The sequence below is a fragment of the Hippoglossus hippoglossus genome, chromosome 9 (genome assembly GCF_009819705.1).
Source record: "Hippoglossus hippoglossus isolate fHipHip1 chromosome 9, fHipHip1.pri, whole genome shotgun sequence".
Classification (NCBI taxonomy): domain Eukaryota; kingdom Metazoa; phylum Chordata; class Actinopteri; order Pleuronectiformes; family Pleuronectidae; genus Hippoglossus; species Hippoglossus hippoglossus.
The window spans coordinates 14086596-14105160 of record NC_047159.1 but is presented as its reverse complement, the minus strand read 5'-3'; the positions used below and the strand labels follow the sequence as shown (position 1 = coordinate 14105160).

Genomic DNA, 18565 nt, shown 5'->3' with positions numbered 1-18565 from the left:
TTCAGCCCAATCCGAGATGTGGAGCAGTGAGTTCTGAGGCATAGCTCAGGCTTATGTCTCTGCCAGTGGATAAACAAAAGAAAACTTCCAGCAGGGATGCAAACATCAGGGCCTGTTTCTAAGGCCCTCGTCTGTGGCTGCTGAGTCTTACTTGAGGAGCCCATGACATCTAGTGGTGAGATGTGCAGCACACATAAGATCCGCCCTCTCGGCCCTGCAGCTATACGGGCACTTCCTGGATGCATGGTTTTAATTAAGGATTTATGGGCATGTTAAACCAGCCTCTCGCCCAAATTATGGGGTTATCAAATCATAATGTGGTGCCATATTTCTCAGCACTAAATTCCTTTGACGATCATTAAGAATTATTGTTGGTAGCAGTAGACGGGCCTGCGGTTGTGTCAGTTCCAATAGTTTAGCATTTACTCCAGTGTAAATAGTTTTTACAATCTTATGTTAAGTGATTCTATTTATACAAAATGTACACATGCAATCCACATGTAAAGTAGCACTTGTATAATAACTGAATAAATCATTATGTGATCCTTACACTTACCTGTTTAGTTGCATATTTATAAAACTAAGTCCTATGGTAATAAATGTATTTTAATGTACATATATCATGGCACGTAAAAAAACAAAATCTTTATACACGTAAAATGTAATTATTGGTTCTGCTCCTTAATTTTTTCAGCCCTTTACCAAGTTCAGGGACACATTGAAAAGATAGTAATGCTGCCCTCGTCTGGTTAGAACCGTGAATTACAAGAATGTCACTTGATATATATGATCTTTTATTATTCAGGATCATATTTTACGTAGATTATAATAAACATGTAGAATAATATTCTATTTCAAAGACTGCCAACAGTTGGACAACCAGGGTCAATCTCACTTTCATAAGTTCTCAAAGACAACCAGAGCTGCAACATGTTGCTAATAAGATGAGGGTGACGCCCTACTTGACAAACCTGTCTTCTTTCAACTGTAATGTCACTGTTCCCATTTTTAATGTCTGATGTCATATCAGATCATGTGATCGATGAATTCTGTCTCAATGAAAGAGGCGTGTGTAGTTTGACTAACGTGGATCATGAAGTCTCACAGTCCTTTACTATACATATATAGTACTATATATGCAAATGTGTGGTAGAGGTTGCAATTTTTCCCAGCCAAGGACCCCCACCAGACAAATAATAGTCCAGGGACCCCCACCCCATCCACATCCCTTGGAATAATTTGTGTTTATTTTATTACACTTCGTTATGTGAAAGAACAAGAATATTTTGAACATGTAATGGATGAATACCCACATATGATAAGTTTAAAGGACTGATTTAACAGAGGTCAACAGTGACGTCAAAATAAACACGTTGGGGAAGTAATATTTATTTTCAAGCTATGCAAGATGTATTCATTTACATTCCTATTTTTCAATAAAAAATATAAGGTTTTGTAAGTTTTTTCAGAGTAAAACACTTAATGATTTTATTATATAGTATGACTAGGCCACAGCAGACATTTTGACAAAGTCTAGCAGGGAAAGCAGAAATTTAAGAATTTGGTGAATCTACACATGTATTTTAACACTTGTGGAGAGTGAACCGAGTTATTATCATTAGTAACATCTGAAGTTAACACCACGAAGGAACAACAAAATGTCAGCTGTGCAAGTAAATATATATTGAACTTAATTTAAAATCTTAAATTCATATTACACAAACCACTAAAGACAAACATCTCTTTTTCTATATATTACTGGAGTTGTTTGCAACAACAATCAGATGTCACCAAAATGTCGTGAGGCAGTGATGATGTATGGAGACATTTTGATTCAGACATTATTGCAACACAATCAAAGTCACTGAAGCAGCTTCAGGTTGTGCGATTTTATTAAGTGCCACATGAAATGCGAACATTAAAGTGTATTTCTGAGTACTGCTGTAAATGCATTATCGTCATCAAATCTTTTCACACTAAATGTCCTGTGCATACATAATGCATTTTAAATGGTTTATATTATAGAATACAGTTCAATCACAAAAACATCAAAAATATTTTGCATTGAATGAATCTCCCTCATAAGCATCAAAACATCAGCAAATGTTTTTTTTCTCCTTTTTTTTAACCCATATTCAGTTTACAAAAGAAATACAGGAGAAATCAAACTTTAACTCAACTCCTTTGTGTCTGTAATTACGTGTACACCCCCCTCCTTCCCCTCGCTCATGCACGCACCCACCCACCCACCCACCCACCCACACACACACACACACCCACCCACACACACAGATGCAGCTAAGGCATGCAGAAGCCACCACACTCCTGCATGTGAAAGCATGCAACCATCCACACCCTCACAGTACACTAATGCAGTGTAGGTGAGATTTTTGGTCCCTTTGTGTTCAGCAGAAGATTCAATTGCTTATCCAGATCGTCAGAGTCGGAGAGACAGTCCTGCCAAGTTTGTCTAAATTGTAGGTGTAATGTAAAACTGGCCATAGAACGTGATGTGGCCTGAGTCCATGGAAGCTGTGCATCATTAGAGCTAAGATTAAATATAACGACTGTGGAGGCTGCATCTTGTGAAAAACAAAGTCGCAAATTCAGATACAATTATACCAAAGGCAAGAATGTGAATCATAATATTGCAAAATATAGTTAAATGGGATCAGAAAAGATCATCCTCTGCCATATCACTGACCAGTGTCCACCTCCGTGCTCCATCCCAAGGTCTATAACTGAGTCAGATGAGGTGGTTCTTCAGGCAGACAAGCAGCACTCTGCGTCCCAAGAGGGACGGATGTGGCGTGGCGCTTTCATTGGCGAGGGGACAAGGTGGCTTGGGGGGAGGTACCTGGGCCTTGGTACCTCTGTTTGGCATGCTTCTCACAGTACATCACATCTCCAACCCAAAAATGACCTCTCATCTTGAGGTTAAGACCGCAGTCTGTGCAGGCGTAGCACTCTGTGTGGCGGTAGCGGTCGTCCAGGATACGCACGGCCTGTGAGCTGTGGAAAGATGAAGGCAGTCAGAGACTTTGGAGTCTATGTGATAACAGAATAAATTGATTTCCAAAGTGAATCAACTATAGAGCTGGAGAGATAAGAACAGACAGACATAGTTTAACTTTTAAAGGAAAAGCGACACACAAACCTTAACCAGACCTGCTACTAACATCTGTCATGAGTGATCCGAATCACAAGTGGTCAGCACCACGTTCAGGTCTGAATGCATCAGATCACTTCAAACACATTAAGAGGTGGTCTCATTCTTCTCGCTGTGAGAACACAAATGCTTCCTGAGCCACAGGTGAAGGACCGCCTCCTGAGCTGACCTATTTTGAGTCTTCTCAGTGTCCATACGTGGATTTTTTTGGGGCCATCGCCAAAGTATCAACACAGACCAACATATAATGATAATGATACTTTTCTTAAACCGACTAAAATCTTTCTTCATAGCACAGCTGCAAGACATATGCAGTCCCTCCTGATTCTGTGTCTCGGAGAGAGACAGACAGAGCGAGAGCGAGCAAACATTTTCATCGGACATATCAAACTCAGACTGGGTAATAATAACATCATTTGGTCTTCCCAAAGTAAAACACACGTTTACTTGCATAGAGTAAGTAAACATGTAGTGAGAAGTGAGATATGATCACAAATGTTCACAGGAAGCATTTTAATACCACTTAACACTGTCCACTTGTGATCGGATCTCTTGGGACAGATGTTCATAGCAGGTCTGAACAGGGTCTTTGACACCAACGCAAAAAACATGTTCATGTTACATTTGAATCATTTTTATAATGTTTTTTTAATAATATTATTAATAATACAAACACACACTTAATATCTGCAGCATCTTTTACTGAAAAGAAAATTATCCATGTATTTACTGCAGTATAATAGTTATCACAGTGTGTAATATCATGTGACAGTGGACTTACACAATGCTGGTGCCACACTTCTCACAGGTATGATATTTGCTGACTCCTCCCACTGATGTGCTCGGTTTGGGGACGCTGGGCGAAAGTTTCCCTGGGAACCGCAGGGCCGCCTCTGAAGTTACACACAGATAAACACACACACACTGCTCACATAGATGTTCTGATAGGTTTGCGTGTCTCATCACATCAACACCGTTTGTCTCCACTGCTCTCTGCCAGTGGAGCATGTTTGCATTTCCCACTAGTCATCACTGGTTCATCACCCATGGGACACGCTTCATGAAATAGGTTTTCCACACACTGGTCATTATTGCATCAGGAAAGAATGTAAGTCCTATCTGGATTTATTTGCTCTGACATTTATCAAAGCAAAGGGGTGAAAAGGAGAACAGAGGAATTCCACGATATGCTGCTCAGATTATGAACTGTACACTGGAGAGCTGTTCTTTCTCCATATCCAGCCCAGGTGAAGACCATATGGAAGTCACTATTCTGTAACTCGCACTCACTTGTTATGCGTGATACACATTCGACAGATGATTTCAAGATGGACATGCAGCCAGCAAACAACTGCAGGAGGTGAGGTGAATTATGTTGCATTTGACACAGACAAATTCTGAAAGCAGCCGCTGATAGGAATCTGTTACATGTCTGTAGTCTGATTGCTTTTGATGCTCCATCTAAAAGGTTTCATGTAACTACAATTTTCCAACAAATTGATTTTTTGGAACAGAATGAACATTACATTTTGATTCATGAAATTATCTGTAGGGGCTATATGTGAGAATGCAAATGTCCGAGTCAGTTGCTGTGGACATTCTCTAGAGTTTTTCTGCCAGCCCACTTGTAAAAACTCTATATATTATCTGGAGGGTGAATGGGCACATTGATGAAGTTTCAAGCAAATCACAGACGCAAAACTGAAGAAAAACTAGAAGAATACATATCTCAGGATAAATAGAGAAGCCATACACGTAGAAGACGAAGATATAAACTTAGATAAAGAGATTTAAGAGCTTTTGGTAAAAAGGGTGGACACTGGTTTCGATGTCCTGTAATCAAACATGTGTTCTCAGTGGCAGAATAAATACATGTTATTCCTCCTGCACCACCCCCCCTGAACCATTTGTGGAGATTTTTTCTGTTGAATGTGTCTGAATCTCCTGCTGCATTCTTCACATGTGAAAGGCATTCCGGACAAAGTCTGGACCCCATTGTGCACATAGTGCTAACCTTTCTCATCGGCCTCCAGGACCTCCTGCAGCATTTTAAAGGTGTTGGACTGACGAGGTTCCGTGAGCGCCTCCCTATTCTCCTGGATCATCTTGTACACCTCGGAGTCCCTGTCGAACCTCTGCATGGTAAAGTCAGAGCTCGAACTGCTGTGGAAAGAAAAAGAGGGAAAAACGTGAGATATAATATTCTCTGAATTCAAACTGTGGGCCAAACTCTTTGTGAACTCTGGTGAGTGTGGTTTAAGTGAATCCAGAGGAAATGAGGGATGGGGGCAGCAGCTGGCTTTGAGACTTTGACCTCCAAACATCAAGTCTAGATTGCACACCACAGGCAAGAGGCCAAACACCAATCACAGGCTCTGCAGGATCGGCCTCCGATCACCTTACAGAATATGTTGTGACTCAGATAACAGCCCCAAGGTAAAAACAAAGGACATAAGACTGACAATGGAAGTTATTGCATGGGTGCTTTTTCTAATGCATAAACTAGTAGTTAAATCTTTTCAGCAGCTATGATTATGTAAGCAGAAATCATAAGTCCTTATAGAAAATAACAGACATAAAAACTTGTAATTTTGCATCTCGTTTCCAGCCAGGAGGGGGAAGGAGAAGAAACTTTTACCGAAGGGGTTGTACATGGTGTCAGGTCATTAAACAATTAGCACAAAAGATCAGTGGCTCACTTTTCAAGTAAATTCTTTAACCCTGCTGTGGTGGAAAAGCGGTTTCCCTTTACTGCTTCCTAATGTGAGGCTGAATACCAGTCCCTCCCCGCCCCCTGCTGAGGAGACGCATGGGTCTGGACTGGCAGATGTATTTGTAAGTTACAAGAAGCACAAAGACGCAAAGTGTGTTCTTGTGTCAAGTATTCGTGTGCATGGAGCTGCTGGGTGTTTGCTGTCAGCAGGAACCGGTTGGCTAACTGGGCCAGGTGTGGTTTGATGCCTTCCGCCTGTAGCAAACATGTCAGGAAGAGCCAGTCGACTTAACCTGACTGACTGTCTCAACTGCCATCACTCTCAAAGAATCTGCCCAAATAGTTACTGTTCAACTGACACCTGCGCTGTGGAGAATCTGCTCAGAGACAATGACCTCAGCTTCACCAGTGTCAACAGTTCCCTGCTGTGATTTAACATATAGATTATAACATATTTTACCATCACTGCTCTATGAGGCTTCAAATCTACTCATATCATTGTTTGCTTCCTTTAGACTCTTGTTTCATCTCACATTTCAGTTACTACTTATTTTTCAACAATTGTCCAACGTTTTTTATGTTCAAGGTCTTCGTGTCCTTTTATGTAAATCCATTGTTGTAAAGCTACTTGAGATGCTATATAAATCCAGATTAGTATTATAATTTGCTCTGAACTCCTGAATATTGTATCTGCAGTAAAACAATGATAAAATAGTAAAATGTGTCCAATGAACACTGACAAAGTTGATTCACATGTTCAGTGTCAAACCCTTTGTGCTCTGTGGTATTTACTCAGCAAATCATTGGCGTCCTCCCTTGTTGTGCTCTGACAGTTCTGAAAAGAAGTAATATTCCCTTTTTCGCTTGTCTTCAATCTGTGAAACACGTGCTTAGTATGACTCAGCTCACATGATGTATTTGACCAGTCAAGAGCATTAAACCATTTGACCAGTAAAAGAAAAACTCCCTGTCTGCTTTGGTCTTAGGTTTAGAATCACTGTCCAGCTGCATTGTTCTTACACTGGGGGGCTGTACATGAAAAGTCCAGCAGTGAGTCTCTGTTAAAGCTGAAAATCTGCATTTTGTTCTTTCATCGTTTCCTCATATGTGAAAATGTGAATGAAACTGGAGATGGCAAGAACATGAGACAACAAATATGTGCCCAAAACAAATGTTCAGGCCTTTTCGTCTGCATCACTGAACGTGGTTCAAATTGAAAACAGACCTCCAAAACACACACTCAAACTTCTCCTCATGCTCAGCTCCACCCTTAGCAATCCATTTCCCCTTTATGCTTCGCTCACCAGCTCATCTGACATGCAATCTCAAAACAACATGGAAAGTCTAGGTCAAATGGGAAACAAATAAATGACGGTCAGAGAGAGAACGACACACGAGATGAGCAGCTGAGTGCACAGATTCATGCACAGAGTTCAAAAAGTATCAAAGAACTTCAGTCTAGCTTTTTAATCTGGGAATGGCTCTTTCAAATAGTCTCACATCTACACAATGTCTGCATCTGAGACTCATGTGTTGCTGGTTTCCATGTCCAGACTTGGCAATGCGGAGCAATGATAACAATCTAGTCATAGCAGAGATTCAAAATGCGTGTAGCCAAAACATATGCAAGATCACGGGGCTAAATTCCGACCACATTTCTGAATGCTTCACAGTTCAACATCCAAACCAAAAACACAGGCATCTGAGAAAAGATATCAAAATGACAAAACTGAAAATCCCAAACTCACCTTAAAGCGAACAAAGACAAAGAGGCAGCTCAGCTTCTGCTCACTGAACCGGTCCTATTGTTTCAAACACTGCTGTAGCAACTCAGAGCACACAGAGAAAACAACTAAACAAGCACACACACTCAGATGCTGAACACACACCTCTATCTAAACCAGACAAGACAGAAAAACAAGATTCTGACTGAAAGGTGTGCCCCGGGGCTCAAAGTCATTGGCCATGCGACATAAAGGGGTGGGTGAATGGGTGTCACTGAGTCTGTGATTGGCTGGGGAGGAGCAGGGAGAGGCTTGCTGTGCAGGCTGGGGGCTCCAGACTGGAGGCCAATCAGGGGGGATAGGGAAAAAAAACAAAAATCAGACTTTTTTGGCAATGTGGGGTGTTTGGCTATGACTGCATTTGCTGAAAAGTCATATCACTAGCTGTGGCTACACAGGAGGGAAGTGGGGCCAAAGTCAACCATGGCGCTCTGTGAAAACACAGGCACCAGGCTCTCCAGCAGAGAGAGAGTGGACACAAAGGATTATGAGACAGACTAGATAAAGATGTTCATTTCTGCTGAGACAGAAATACACTGGTGATTCTGAGTGAATCCAGATCGTTTTCAGCACCTGCACAAAACAAAATGAGCCAAATTAGGGCTTCATCACCTCAGAGTGGGCGAAGCAGGAAAGAGCAAACTGAAGTGCAGGTGGTGAACACAATATAAAGTTTCACAAAGGCTAAAAAGTCAAACGCAGACGTCAACTCAGAGTGCAGCTGCAAACAGCTCAGAGCACCAGGAGTCAGCTGCAGCACAGCAGTGAATTCACAATGTGACTAACAGGCTCCTCGGTCCATTAACACCTTAACTCTGCCTTTCCATACAGACCTTTGAAAGGAAGGAACAATTACAAATATACAACGGAAAGTTTCTAGCAGAGACTGGCCTCACAGATAAATTTCAAATATGGAAAATAAATAAATAATATAAACTCTACAACAAGCATTTATCATTCAATATAATAGACCTGCAGCAGATATAACTTCTGGCAAGTTCTGGTTGATTATCTCATATCAAAACTGTCTGAACTTGGACAACGAAGACAGTTCAACATACCTAGGATTAGTGCACATTTTTTCAAAGACAAATGCTAACGCTGATATTTGTAGAGCTTGGCTTCTAATGGCTGATACATAATGCTGATGTTATGTTTTTGCATCTGATAAAATACAATCAATTAAAACTAATAACAAAAGAGGCAAAAGTCTTAAAAGACATTTATTTGATACTTAAGTATTATTCATTTGAATGAAAATAAATGTGGATTGTCTCCGTTTGTTTTTAGATCGACACCCAGCAGTCTACTTATTTTATAATTTAAAATATCCGTGAGTAATCCAAAATATTTGGTAATGCTGATTTGTTACCTCCACCAAGGAGGTAACAAATCAAATGTTTTCATGCCTGTCTGTTTGATTATTGGTATGTAAGCAAGATTACACAAAAACTGCTAGACGGATTATAACAAAACTTTGAAGGATGTCGTATAGGACAAGAATTTTTCTTTTTTAAATGTGGCACATTTAGGGCACTGATATCCAGAAGTGTGTGAACTTTGGTGCGGTTTGATTGAATATAAGGGGACTGCAGGGTCTTGGCGGAGGTATGTGCTCTACTGATTGCCATTGTAGTTAGGTGGGAGTAACCACTGCTGCCCTATAGATGGTGCAGACTGTCTGCCTGGAGCGTGGATGCTGTTTTACTCTCCTGTCTTTGGAGAGGAACTAGATTTGGATTAGGAATAATTGTAAACAGTTCGATATCAGTTAAAAAGTTACTTTAATACACAAGAGGTCATTATAAAACATGGGGTGGAGTGACACTAAGAGACAGTGGTGTATCTTCTGGAATATTTACAATTAAATGTCCAACCCACCAATTCCACATAGACATTGATTATTTCCTAATTATATTTGGACAACTGTATATATATTTCTGGGAATATGGTGTCTTAACATGTTTTAATACAATGCTGCTGTTTGTGAAGCGACTGCTGTTTACCTGCGTCGGGGAGACATGGGTACATCTCGATCAATGGGACTGTGGGGAGAGTAGCGTCCTGGTGGTGTCGGGGTTCTGCTGGACATGGAGTTCTTTCTGTAGTCTGTGGGGGAGAACTCCTGTGGAGGAAGAGAGACGACACAAAGAAGAAACAGAGAGTAATTGAGCGTGAAACGTCTTGCAGCAGCTGAAACCAACTTTACATTGTGAGCTGAGGAATCTATTAGGACACTTGGGCAAGTGCTTAGAGCATGATGCAATGATACTGCACAAGAGACACAAAGGGAGTTATGTTGAGTGCAGATGCAGGAATTCAGCAGAAAATGTTTCCACTAATCACATACACTGGCTCTGGACAAATGTAGTGTCACTATTTGAGAAAGCTTTAAATCTGAGGAGACGGTACTGTCTGGCAACCTGGAATAAAACAAAAGTCTGACACAGTTATGTTGGATATATTCAGTCAAGATCAAACCTGAGAGATGTATCAGTAATTTAAATGAATTCCAGTTGGAGTGAGACCACATACAGAACACTGGAGCACTTTCACAAGCAGAACAAACAACAGTCCCTGTTTGATTGTACAGTATTTCATGTTGTGTGCTCTCAAAGTTTCTGTTGCATGACTCCGTTTGATTTAACATGAGTCAGTACTCTGCGATACTGACGTAAGAGTCCAGCATTCAACTGTAGCTGTAATTGTTGTAACTGATATTAAACAAAGCCAAAAAGAAAGAGAGCGCAAGTATAACATCAGTCCACACTCTAGATCAATGGGAACCAGAAAGCCGTTTTTCAACCACCAATAAAACCAGGAAGAATCATTAAACATGACTTCACAGTGAGTCGGGCCTATTGCGAGGTGAAAGCGATCACACGTGTGGTTACAAAAGACAAACACTCACTGCAGTGTTTGTGATCCATGATCCAAAACTGGCCAGGGCAACATGTCCAAGCTGAAGTAACACCTGGTCAGACAAAAATACTGTACGACTACAAGCTGATGTAGTGTTCCGTGTTTGATTGTGAGACAATAGCTATGTTAGCATAGCTGCAGACAGCGCCAGAGAAAATTAACATTAAGTGATGCATCATCAACATCTTCCTGTAGGCCTAATTAATTAACTAGTTGGATTAAGTTGATGTTGGTTTTTAAAACAGAACAAGATGGTGCGTGTCCCTTTAACGTTTGAAGGTCTTCTGCACTCCTTTGATGATAAGTTGTGAACCACCAGCAGATGTCAGGGACAGATCATCATGTGTACCTTAGCATCATCGGGTGTTTTGGCCTTTTAATCACAACACAACCTCTGCTAAGGCAGGCCCACCACAGACTGATCAGCCCTGGGCGTGTGTCCCTGACATCTTGGGGCCCAGTTTGGGTATTTCCTCATTGGTTGAAGGATTTTGCAGTATGTGATGTTTCCTTTTTGGTCTGATGCAGGGCTCGTCCGTGGATTCCTCGCTCTTGGTGGATATTGCAGTAAAACCCCTGCAGTCAGCCTCCACTATAATATAACTGGACTTCCCGCCCCTGTGTTGGTTGATTTTTTATATTACACCGACAGAAAGTAGAGTTAATACCCCCAGAAAAAATAACACACTGAATTGAAGGTCCTGCTACCATATTGGTTCAAATATAAACAGTTTCCACCCACAATGAGGGGAACCTCTATTACATTTTTATCTTGATTACCATTTATAATCAGAGCTACACTTCAGTTCCCTCAGCTGATAGAAGATGGATTGTGTGGCAACAGATGTTTGGCACCAACTCCGGTGTTGGTTTGATGGGAACGACAGTGCCAGCATGTACTTCAATAGTTTCCAGATGCAGTGCAAATCTCACAATTATTCATGGTCATAAAACATAAACAGTGTCGCTGCCTCATCGTGGGATGAGAAAAGACCTTCCAAAAGGAGAGCAAAGTGAATATTTGACTTTTGCCAGAAGAGGGCGCTACATACCTACTATACACAAGCCGTTCATAGACTCAGTAGATGTGCCATTGATATTTTTTATTGTAGCTGAAACCAAGATAGGAGAAGACTAACATTAAGTGCAAAGGTTAAAAACTGTTGAACTTTAATCACCATAAAAGATCTTGATTGATCCACAAGGGAAATTTTCCTTGGGCACATGATCACAGTTAACACCCATGCACAGTGTGCATGGGTGTTTTTGTTCATGACTAAAACCAGGCACTTGTAGTGTCAGGAATACCAACACATTTTATCTACATCACTGTCTGGCATCAACCAAGTGCACCTCTGATACTGACCACTTACTGATCACAGAGAGCATGCTCATGCATTAGTGCAATATCAGAATAACATGATTGGTTGAAAAAAAATAAACATGTTTTAAACAAGTTTCAAAAACCGTTTCATAATTTCCAGTTTGCTGGGGAAACAGAGCCATTACGGTCTGTTCGGTCTGTGCACAGTCCAGGAAAACTCAAGAGTGCAAACAACCCCCAGATAACTCCACAGTACAGCTTTGAAAATAAAGCTCACCGAGTTTCTCTCTCTAACCGTCACCAGCTGGCATCAGGTTTACACAGGTTCCATCCAAGGAAAAAATGCCTCAGCCCGGGTTTTTCGAACCGGTACACGTCTGAGACTGAGCCGGAGCTCGATGCTGACACAGTGGCACCGATGGGAGTCAAAGATTTGTGTGTCCAATGCCAGCACCCGCTTCCAATTCAGCAACTCTTTGAACAATGTCTCTGTTCTCAATTGAGTCCAATTTTCCTCTTCTTTTTCCTTAGCGAGTGGGCAGATTAGTGGTGTGTGCCAGGAAGCCTTTACCAGAAATGATCACTGGTACGTCTCCCTATGATTCCTCCCAGGATAAACCCAGCATAATAACAGCAGGCTCAGAAGATCATATATTCCATACCATCACAATACAAGAGAACAACCGAGTCCTCTCCTGCTGCGAAACAATCTCAAGGGCATATACCTGAAAGAGATACATGCTTTAGGGATTCGTATCGGGAAGACCTAGGGAAGCTGCCCAGTATGTGTGTATGAATCCACGCTAATGCAAACCATACCTATGTTATATAAGTGTCTGGCTACTGAGTGTGGATCTTCAGGCTCTCCAACAGCAGGAGAGTTTACAGATAAAAACACAACTCTAATCTATGAGACTCAAGAGGAATGCAATGAAGTAAAGAAAAACAAAAAGGAAGAAGAGAGAGAAAAAACACACGCTCCACTGTGACAGGGAGAATGTGGCTGTGATTGAGCTTGACCTTAGAAAGTTCAAAAAACTTGAGCGGTTCTCCCATCACCATCATCCATGCCGCAATGTCCAGTGCCAGATTTTTATAGCTGTAACCATGGCACGGCTGGCAACGGCCTTATACTGCGTCTGAAACATCTTTGTTCTAAAATCATCAGTGTTCCATTGTGAGCCATTAAACCATTACGCACGCTTGATCTCCGAGCTGCAATGTGTTTGGTAAACTGCACCATGGTAGTGCCAACAATGCCCCTATGTCTCATGCACCAAAAAACTCAGGGAGGGGCAAAGGCGAGCATAGGAAAGCCTGTTATTTTGTCTTGGATGGGAGCATGGCTCAGAGAAGGGAGAGACCACTGGAGAAAAATCAGCAGCCAATTCTTCCTGGTTCCTGTGGCCGGCTAAAGGAGGAAACTCTGATTAAAGCCACACTGAACTGTAATCAGGAGTTTATAGGCAACATACCAGTGACATTCCCTAATGATCCTGGATGTTGTGCTGGCCTTGACTTGCATATACAATAACATATCTGACTTAAAAGGCTGTCAATGAAGTTTTGTACTGGATGTGTGAGACCAAACACTCAAACACAAGAGTCTGAAAGAAGTCCTGAAACCCCTATTTTCTCAATAGCTTTTGAGATAAATCACTATTTTTCTGATCACGTTAGAACAGTTTTGTGTTTTCCACATTTCTGCATTTGTGTTTTTGTTTGTGCTGTGAACCGGGCTTCATTGCTTTCTGTGAACCAATCACAGCAAAGCAACATCTATCGACTAATTCCTAAAATCTCTGTCTGTATGTGGAAAGCATATCTTGATTCATCTTTTCAGCTTCACACTTGACATGTGTATTGTTAGGGGCCCAATGAAGTTCAATGTAGGATTTATTATATGTTCAGGCAAACAGAGGCCATCAGTCAGTGAGGGCGGGGCTTCACAGACAGTCTGCGGACCAAGTTGAACATGTCATCTTCAGCATCCATAAACTACAACTAGCAGCCCACAGGCCAAAACTGTCCTGTCAGCAATAATATCTGTCCTGCAGATCATTTTGATAATCAGATTATTTTATTTCACAATATCAGACAGACAGAAATTCATGGGTGTCGCAGGTGCTGATCTCCGTCATGAAAACAACATTCATTGAATCATTTCCTCTTTAGCAATTTGTCTATAAAGTAAAAGCACAACATTCATTTTGCTACTGAAATACTTTATATTCAGCTGATTACGAAGCTTTTATTGAAGGATTGTAAACTTAAGTCTGATGCTTGTGTATATTGCCTCTGAAATAGCCGACATGCAATCTATGAAAAATAACACCAGGTCAGTAAATCATTCAAACCTATATATGACCTGCAAACATGAAGAGTAATAAAGCAAATTTTGTTGGTTTTAGGGATTCTTTGCTAACGCTGCATGGTTTCTGTCAACGAAAACTTTTGACAAAGACTAAGTGACTGGCTTACGCTGAAGAAAAGAAAAAGAAACAGGATGAAGAGTGAAAATATGCAACATAATCACTTAAACACTAACAAGATTTCTATGATTGGGCGCTTCAAGACACAAACAAACAGGAAATGGCGAAGAGCATTGAGGGCAGCTGTTTTAAATCAAGGCCCGTGGGAGATGTTGGGGACAGTGCCAGTGGAGGAGCCTACAGTCTGGCTCCAAGCAGGCCACTCTGCATCATCATCATCATCATCACCACCACCCTGCAGCTTCAATTACAGGGCACGGGCCAGGATCGCACAAGAGTGATGCCTGGAGGAGCTTTTGTTTAGAGAGGCTTGGTGCTGCAGTGAGAAAGTCCTATTACTGCTTATTCACTGTCTCCACCACAGACATGACTGCTGAACTAAAACGAGGGAGGGGACACCAGACATGCTGGGTAATAATCAGGGCTGTGCACAGCCGTGTGCACTGGTGGAGGTCCTGAGCAAAGACCTGAGGCCAACATGCTCGTTATCCACTGTCACTGCTGGTGCCTGCCTTGTAATTATGTCTGAGCGATGGTTCATTATTGTGTCCACATTCTGTAATAAAATAACAGAATCTATGGGTAATCAAGGGGCATAGTTTTATATCAAAATTCATGTCATTAACTTTATTTACTTTTTTCTATGGCCTCATCCCAAAGCAGCTGTTTTACTGAGGGTCTCAGACTACAAATACTGTAGAATGGCACGCAGTAGAGCACATACCTCCTCCAAGGCCCCAAAGTCCACAATTCAATCGAGCTGCACCACATTGCACACACTCATAGATATCAGTTCACCTAAAAGTGCCTGATTTATTTAATCAAGATTCATGAATTATTCCCTGGGAAAAGAGTGAACATGTCCACAAAAATGCCTCATGTCCAATGTTAAAGACAGTAATACAAAAATCCTGGATCTGACCCCTGATGAAAATACCCACCAGAAATTGAATGGGTTCTTCCCTGCCTCACACTGCATCCTTCCAACAAGTTCAGTGGAAATCCGTCAATTTGTTTTGATGTAATTTAGCTTACAAAAACAAAAGCTGATGAAAACATAACCTCCTCTGAGGAGGTAACAATGATTGGATGATATAAGACCAGTGGGCTGATGGGTGCAGACTGACTACATCTCCTATAGACCTTGCTTTAGGTGATCCTCTCTCTGTATTTTCAAGCACAGCATTTAATATACAACAGCTGCATCTTGTTTTAAGTTTATAGGGTTGGTCATTTGTTTCTGAAACACTTTTTACCTTATTTGTTAAAATCCTATTCATAGCCATCAATAAAGTCTTCTGTAAAGAAAAGAAAAAAAGCTGGAGTCTGTGGCCCTTGGGGGACTGTAAAACAAGACCAATCATTTCATTTGGATCGAATAAAATGATTGGTCAGTGAACCTGTCTGTCACTAACCGACCTGCCTGCCTGCTGCCTGTACTTTCACTGCACATGAGCGGAGCCTTCAGCCTGGGAGACATGCACCACTGAAGCAGAGGACGATTGTCAGAAGTTAGTGAGCAAGTCCTGGAAAACTCAGCCTCTAGCAGTTGTGCCCGTTCATGTTTTGTGGGAATGAGCTTTAACAAGCCGGCCAATGGGAGGGGGTGGGATGTAAAGGTTGCATTTTTTTTTTTAAAGTGTAACTTTTCCAGGATTACCAACCCCAGCTTTAAGGCATCTTACCGTTTTCCAAAAAGATGTAAACCTCTTCGTGGAACATAAAGTAAGCTTTAAAAGTCAAGCTCAATCTTCTCAATCCTCTATAATTCTTGGCACAGGCTTATATAGTGCAGCATTCAATAAAGTGACAGATCTCCATGATGCCAGTGTTGATACCCCCTCTTCTCCATTCGCTCACGACGGCCACACACCATCAGACCGCTCCAGATATAAACCATATGTACAAGATTAGAGGCCAAATGAACAGCAGAGGGACGACTGTGAGCACTGCAGTATGTCTGTGCACTGTTTCCACTGTTGGCTATAAACAGATCTACATTTAGTTTTTTTACTTTATGCCTGTGGGACATTAATTTTCAGTTTCCAGTCTTAAGTCAGTGTAAGTGCCTAAGGAGCTATCCTGTAACACCAAAGAGTTTACACGCAGGGTGACAAATTAAAAAGGAAAAACCAATGGTGATGGGCCACAACAGCTTTAGTCCACCTTGGTATTAATCCTTAAAGCTATATTGGAGGGATGAACACAATTCTTCCAAGAGATATTCCCTGATGTGGAGTTTTGATGGAGAGCGTGTCGGGCCAAAATCTCCCATTATGTTTTTGTTTATAGAAAAACACAATTTTCTCCCTGGTTGTCTTATTTGCTGTTGTAAGTCATAAAGAGGCAGCAATATTAAAAATAAGACAGTTTCATAACTAGTTAAAAACTCCTTTAAAAATCCTGAAGTCTTCAGTAAAGTGATGAAACACTGCTCCTGAAGCTCCTCGTCAGTGGTGCCAGGTCACATTTATTCTGTACAAGTGAATACTTGCAGACACCGAGCAGCTAAAGCCGCCTCATGTGATCATAGTGTAGGTGGTCTGGGGGAGTCACTCACTTACACTGCCACCAAAAGTCAGACACAATGAAGAATGAGTATGAGTCTGACTATTTATTTATCCATGAAGGATGCTACAAGCAACGCATTTTTCATCCCCATTATATTCACCACAAGGCTCCGACTTGAGCAGCATATCAAGCTCATCAGACATCTGGAGTTTATTATGGTTGGACTAAAAATTGCTGGACTTCATGAAACTTTTAATTTATGGTGGCCTGGATTCCTCTTTTGATAGTATCCAGAGAAAAAGACAATAGCAATCAAACAAAGCTATATCTTAGTGATATGTGCGAACTGAAATCATGACCTGGAAGTAAAGTGCCACTTTTAACAGCTCAGTCAAAGTTCCTCCATAAAAGGTGGTTAATGTTTCCTACAGCATCAACTACAGTAATTAAGAAGAGAAAACATTCACCACATCTCAAATCGGTTTTACACAGAGATATAACTCTACTGTTTAACATATTGTTATGACTTAAAATGCAACACAATACGATGGAGTACAGATTAAAGCTCATGTTTCAGCAGGAATTTCCGTTAATGGCTAAAACATAAATCTATAATGTCAGCAACATATGCAGTTAAAGTGTCTCAGTGAAGCAGAGTAATTCTTCAGTGTTAACTGCAGATGATATTTTACCAGCTTAATAATTATGATTTATGACCAACAAACGTAGCCATAGTAACAGTTCCCCTAAAAAGGAAGGTGTTGTCCCCTGTAAAACTGGGGGGAAGATATGTTGACATGTCTATTTTTGTAGGCGTGAACACACTAAGGGGCAGTTATTCGGGTCGTTCCCTTCACAACAACTTTTGGAATGTTGACATACTGCTCAACCGCTTTCGTAAACAGCACCATAGAGTAAAAAGGCCCATCTCTCCCTGCCAACATTCCCCCATAAAACTCGCAGGGCCGAATGTCCCCAGGAGTACGCCCGGGGGCCTGGAAAGCAAGGGGAATAAAAAGTGCCCCAGTTTGCTTTTCCACTTCAGGGGAAAGAAAAACAGGTGTGCTGATCAATCGGTGGGGATGAGGAGAGGCATGCTGCCTGCGCAGTGGCCACAATGGACCCCAAGCTTAATGGCTAAAAGTCCACGTGAAAAGGCCTCACGCGGTCCAGTCACAGAGCTCGCTGAGCAGGAGAAGAAGAAAACATCCCTCCACCGTGGACACAGCCAGCATCGCTCCCCTGATGCTGGCTTGGCTTAGAACAGCTCTGGCCAGCCAAACCAAACAACAGCCCCACTCATGTCAAACCTGAAATAGTACATCATTCCTAGCCATCATCGTCAAGGAAAAGATATCTCCATTTAGCACTAGAGGAGAAGCCCCTGCAGGTGAGGTGCACTAACTTCTACAAGTCTTCAGACTTTCACAGTTAACCAACAGTATGTGCAATAAAAAGTTTTACATTTTGACTCCATTTAAAATACATAAACCAACTTCTATTCCTGCAAGTCAAATGTACAAATATGTTCCAAAGCAATGACCACAGATTTGCACTCCAGTCCACCACAGGCTCTCGAATAGAGCAGGACAAAGCCATAAGCTGGCGGGCAGCGTGTGGCTGGTAGGAGGGTGGTGGACAGAAACGTAT

General features: G+C 41.5%; 1 protein-coding gene across 2 annotated transcripts in view; it reads right to left on the bottom strand.

The window, feature by feature from the left end:
- Positions 1 to 2362: 2362 nt before the first annotated feature.
- Positions 2363 to 18565, bottom strand: part of pdlim2 (PDZ and LIM domain 2 (mystique)) — a 37649-nt gene continuing 21446 nt past the window's right edge. Inside the window, exons 7-10 of one of the 2 annotated variants that reach the window (XM_034595630.1) lie at positions 9673 to 9791; positions 5184 to 5329; positions 3951 to 4062; positions 2363 to 3012 (exon numbers count right to left, since the gene is read on the bottom strand). In XM_034595630.1, the coding sequence (XP_034451521.1) occupies positions 2820 to 3012; positions 3951 to 4062; positions 5184 to 5329; positions 9673 to 9791 (570 nt within the window). In that variant the 3' untranslated portion in view covers positions 2363 to 2819. Of the gene's footprint in view, positions 3013 to 3950; positions 4063 to 5183; positions 5333 to 9672; positions 9792 to 18565 lie in introns of both variants that reach the window. The other variant, XM_034595629.1, reaches the window with a different exon arrangement.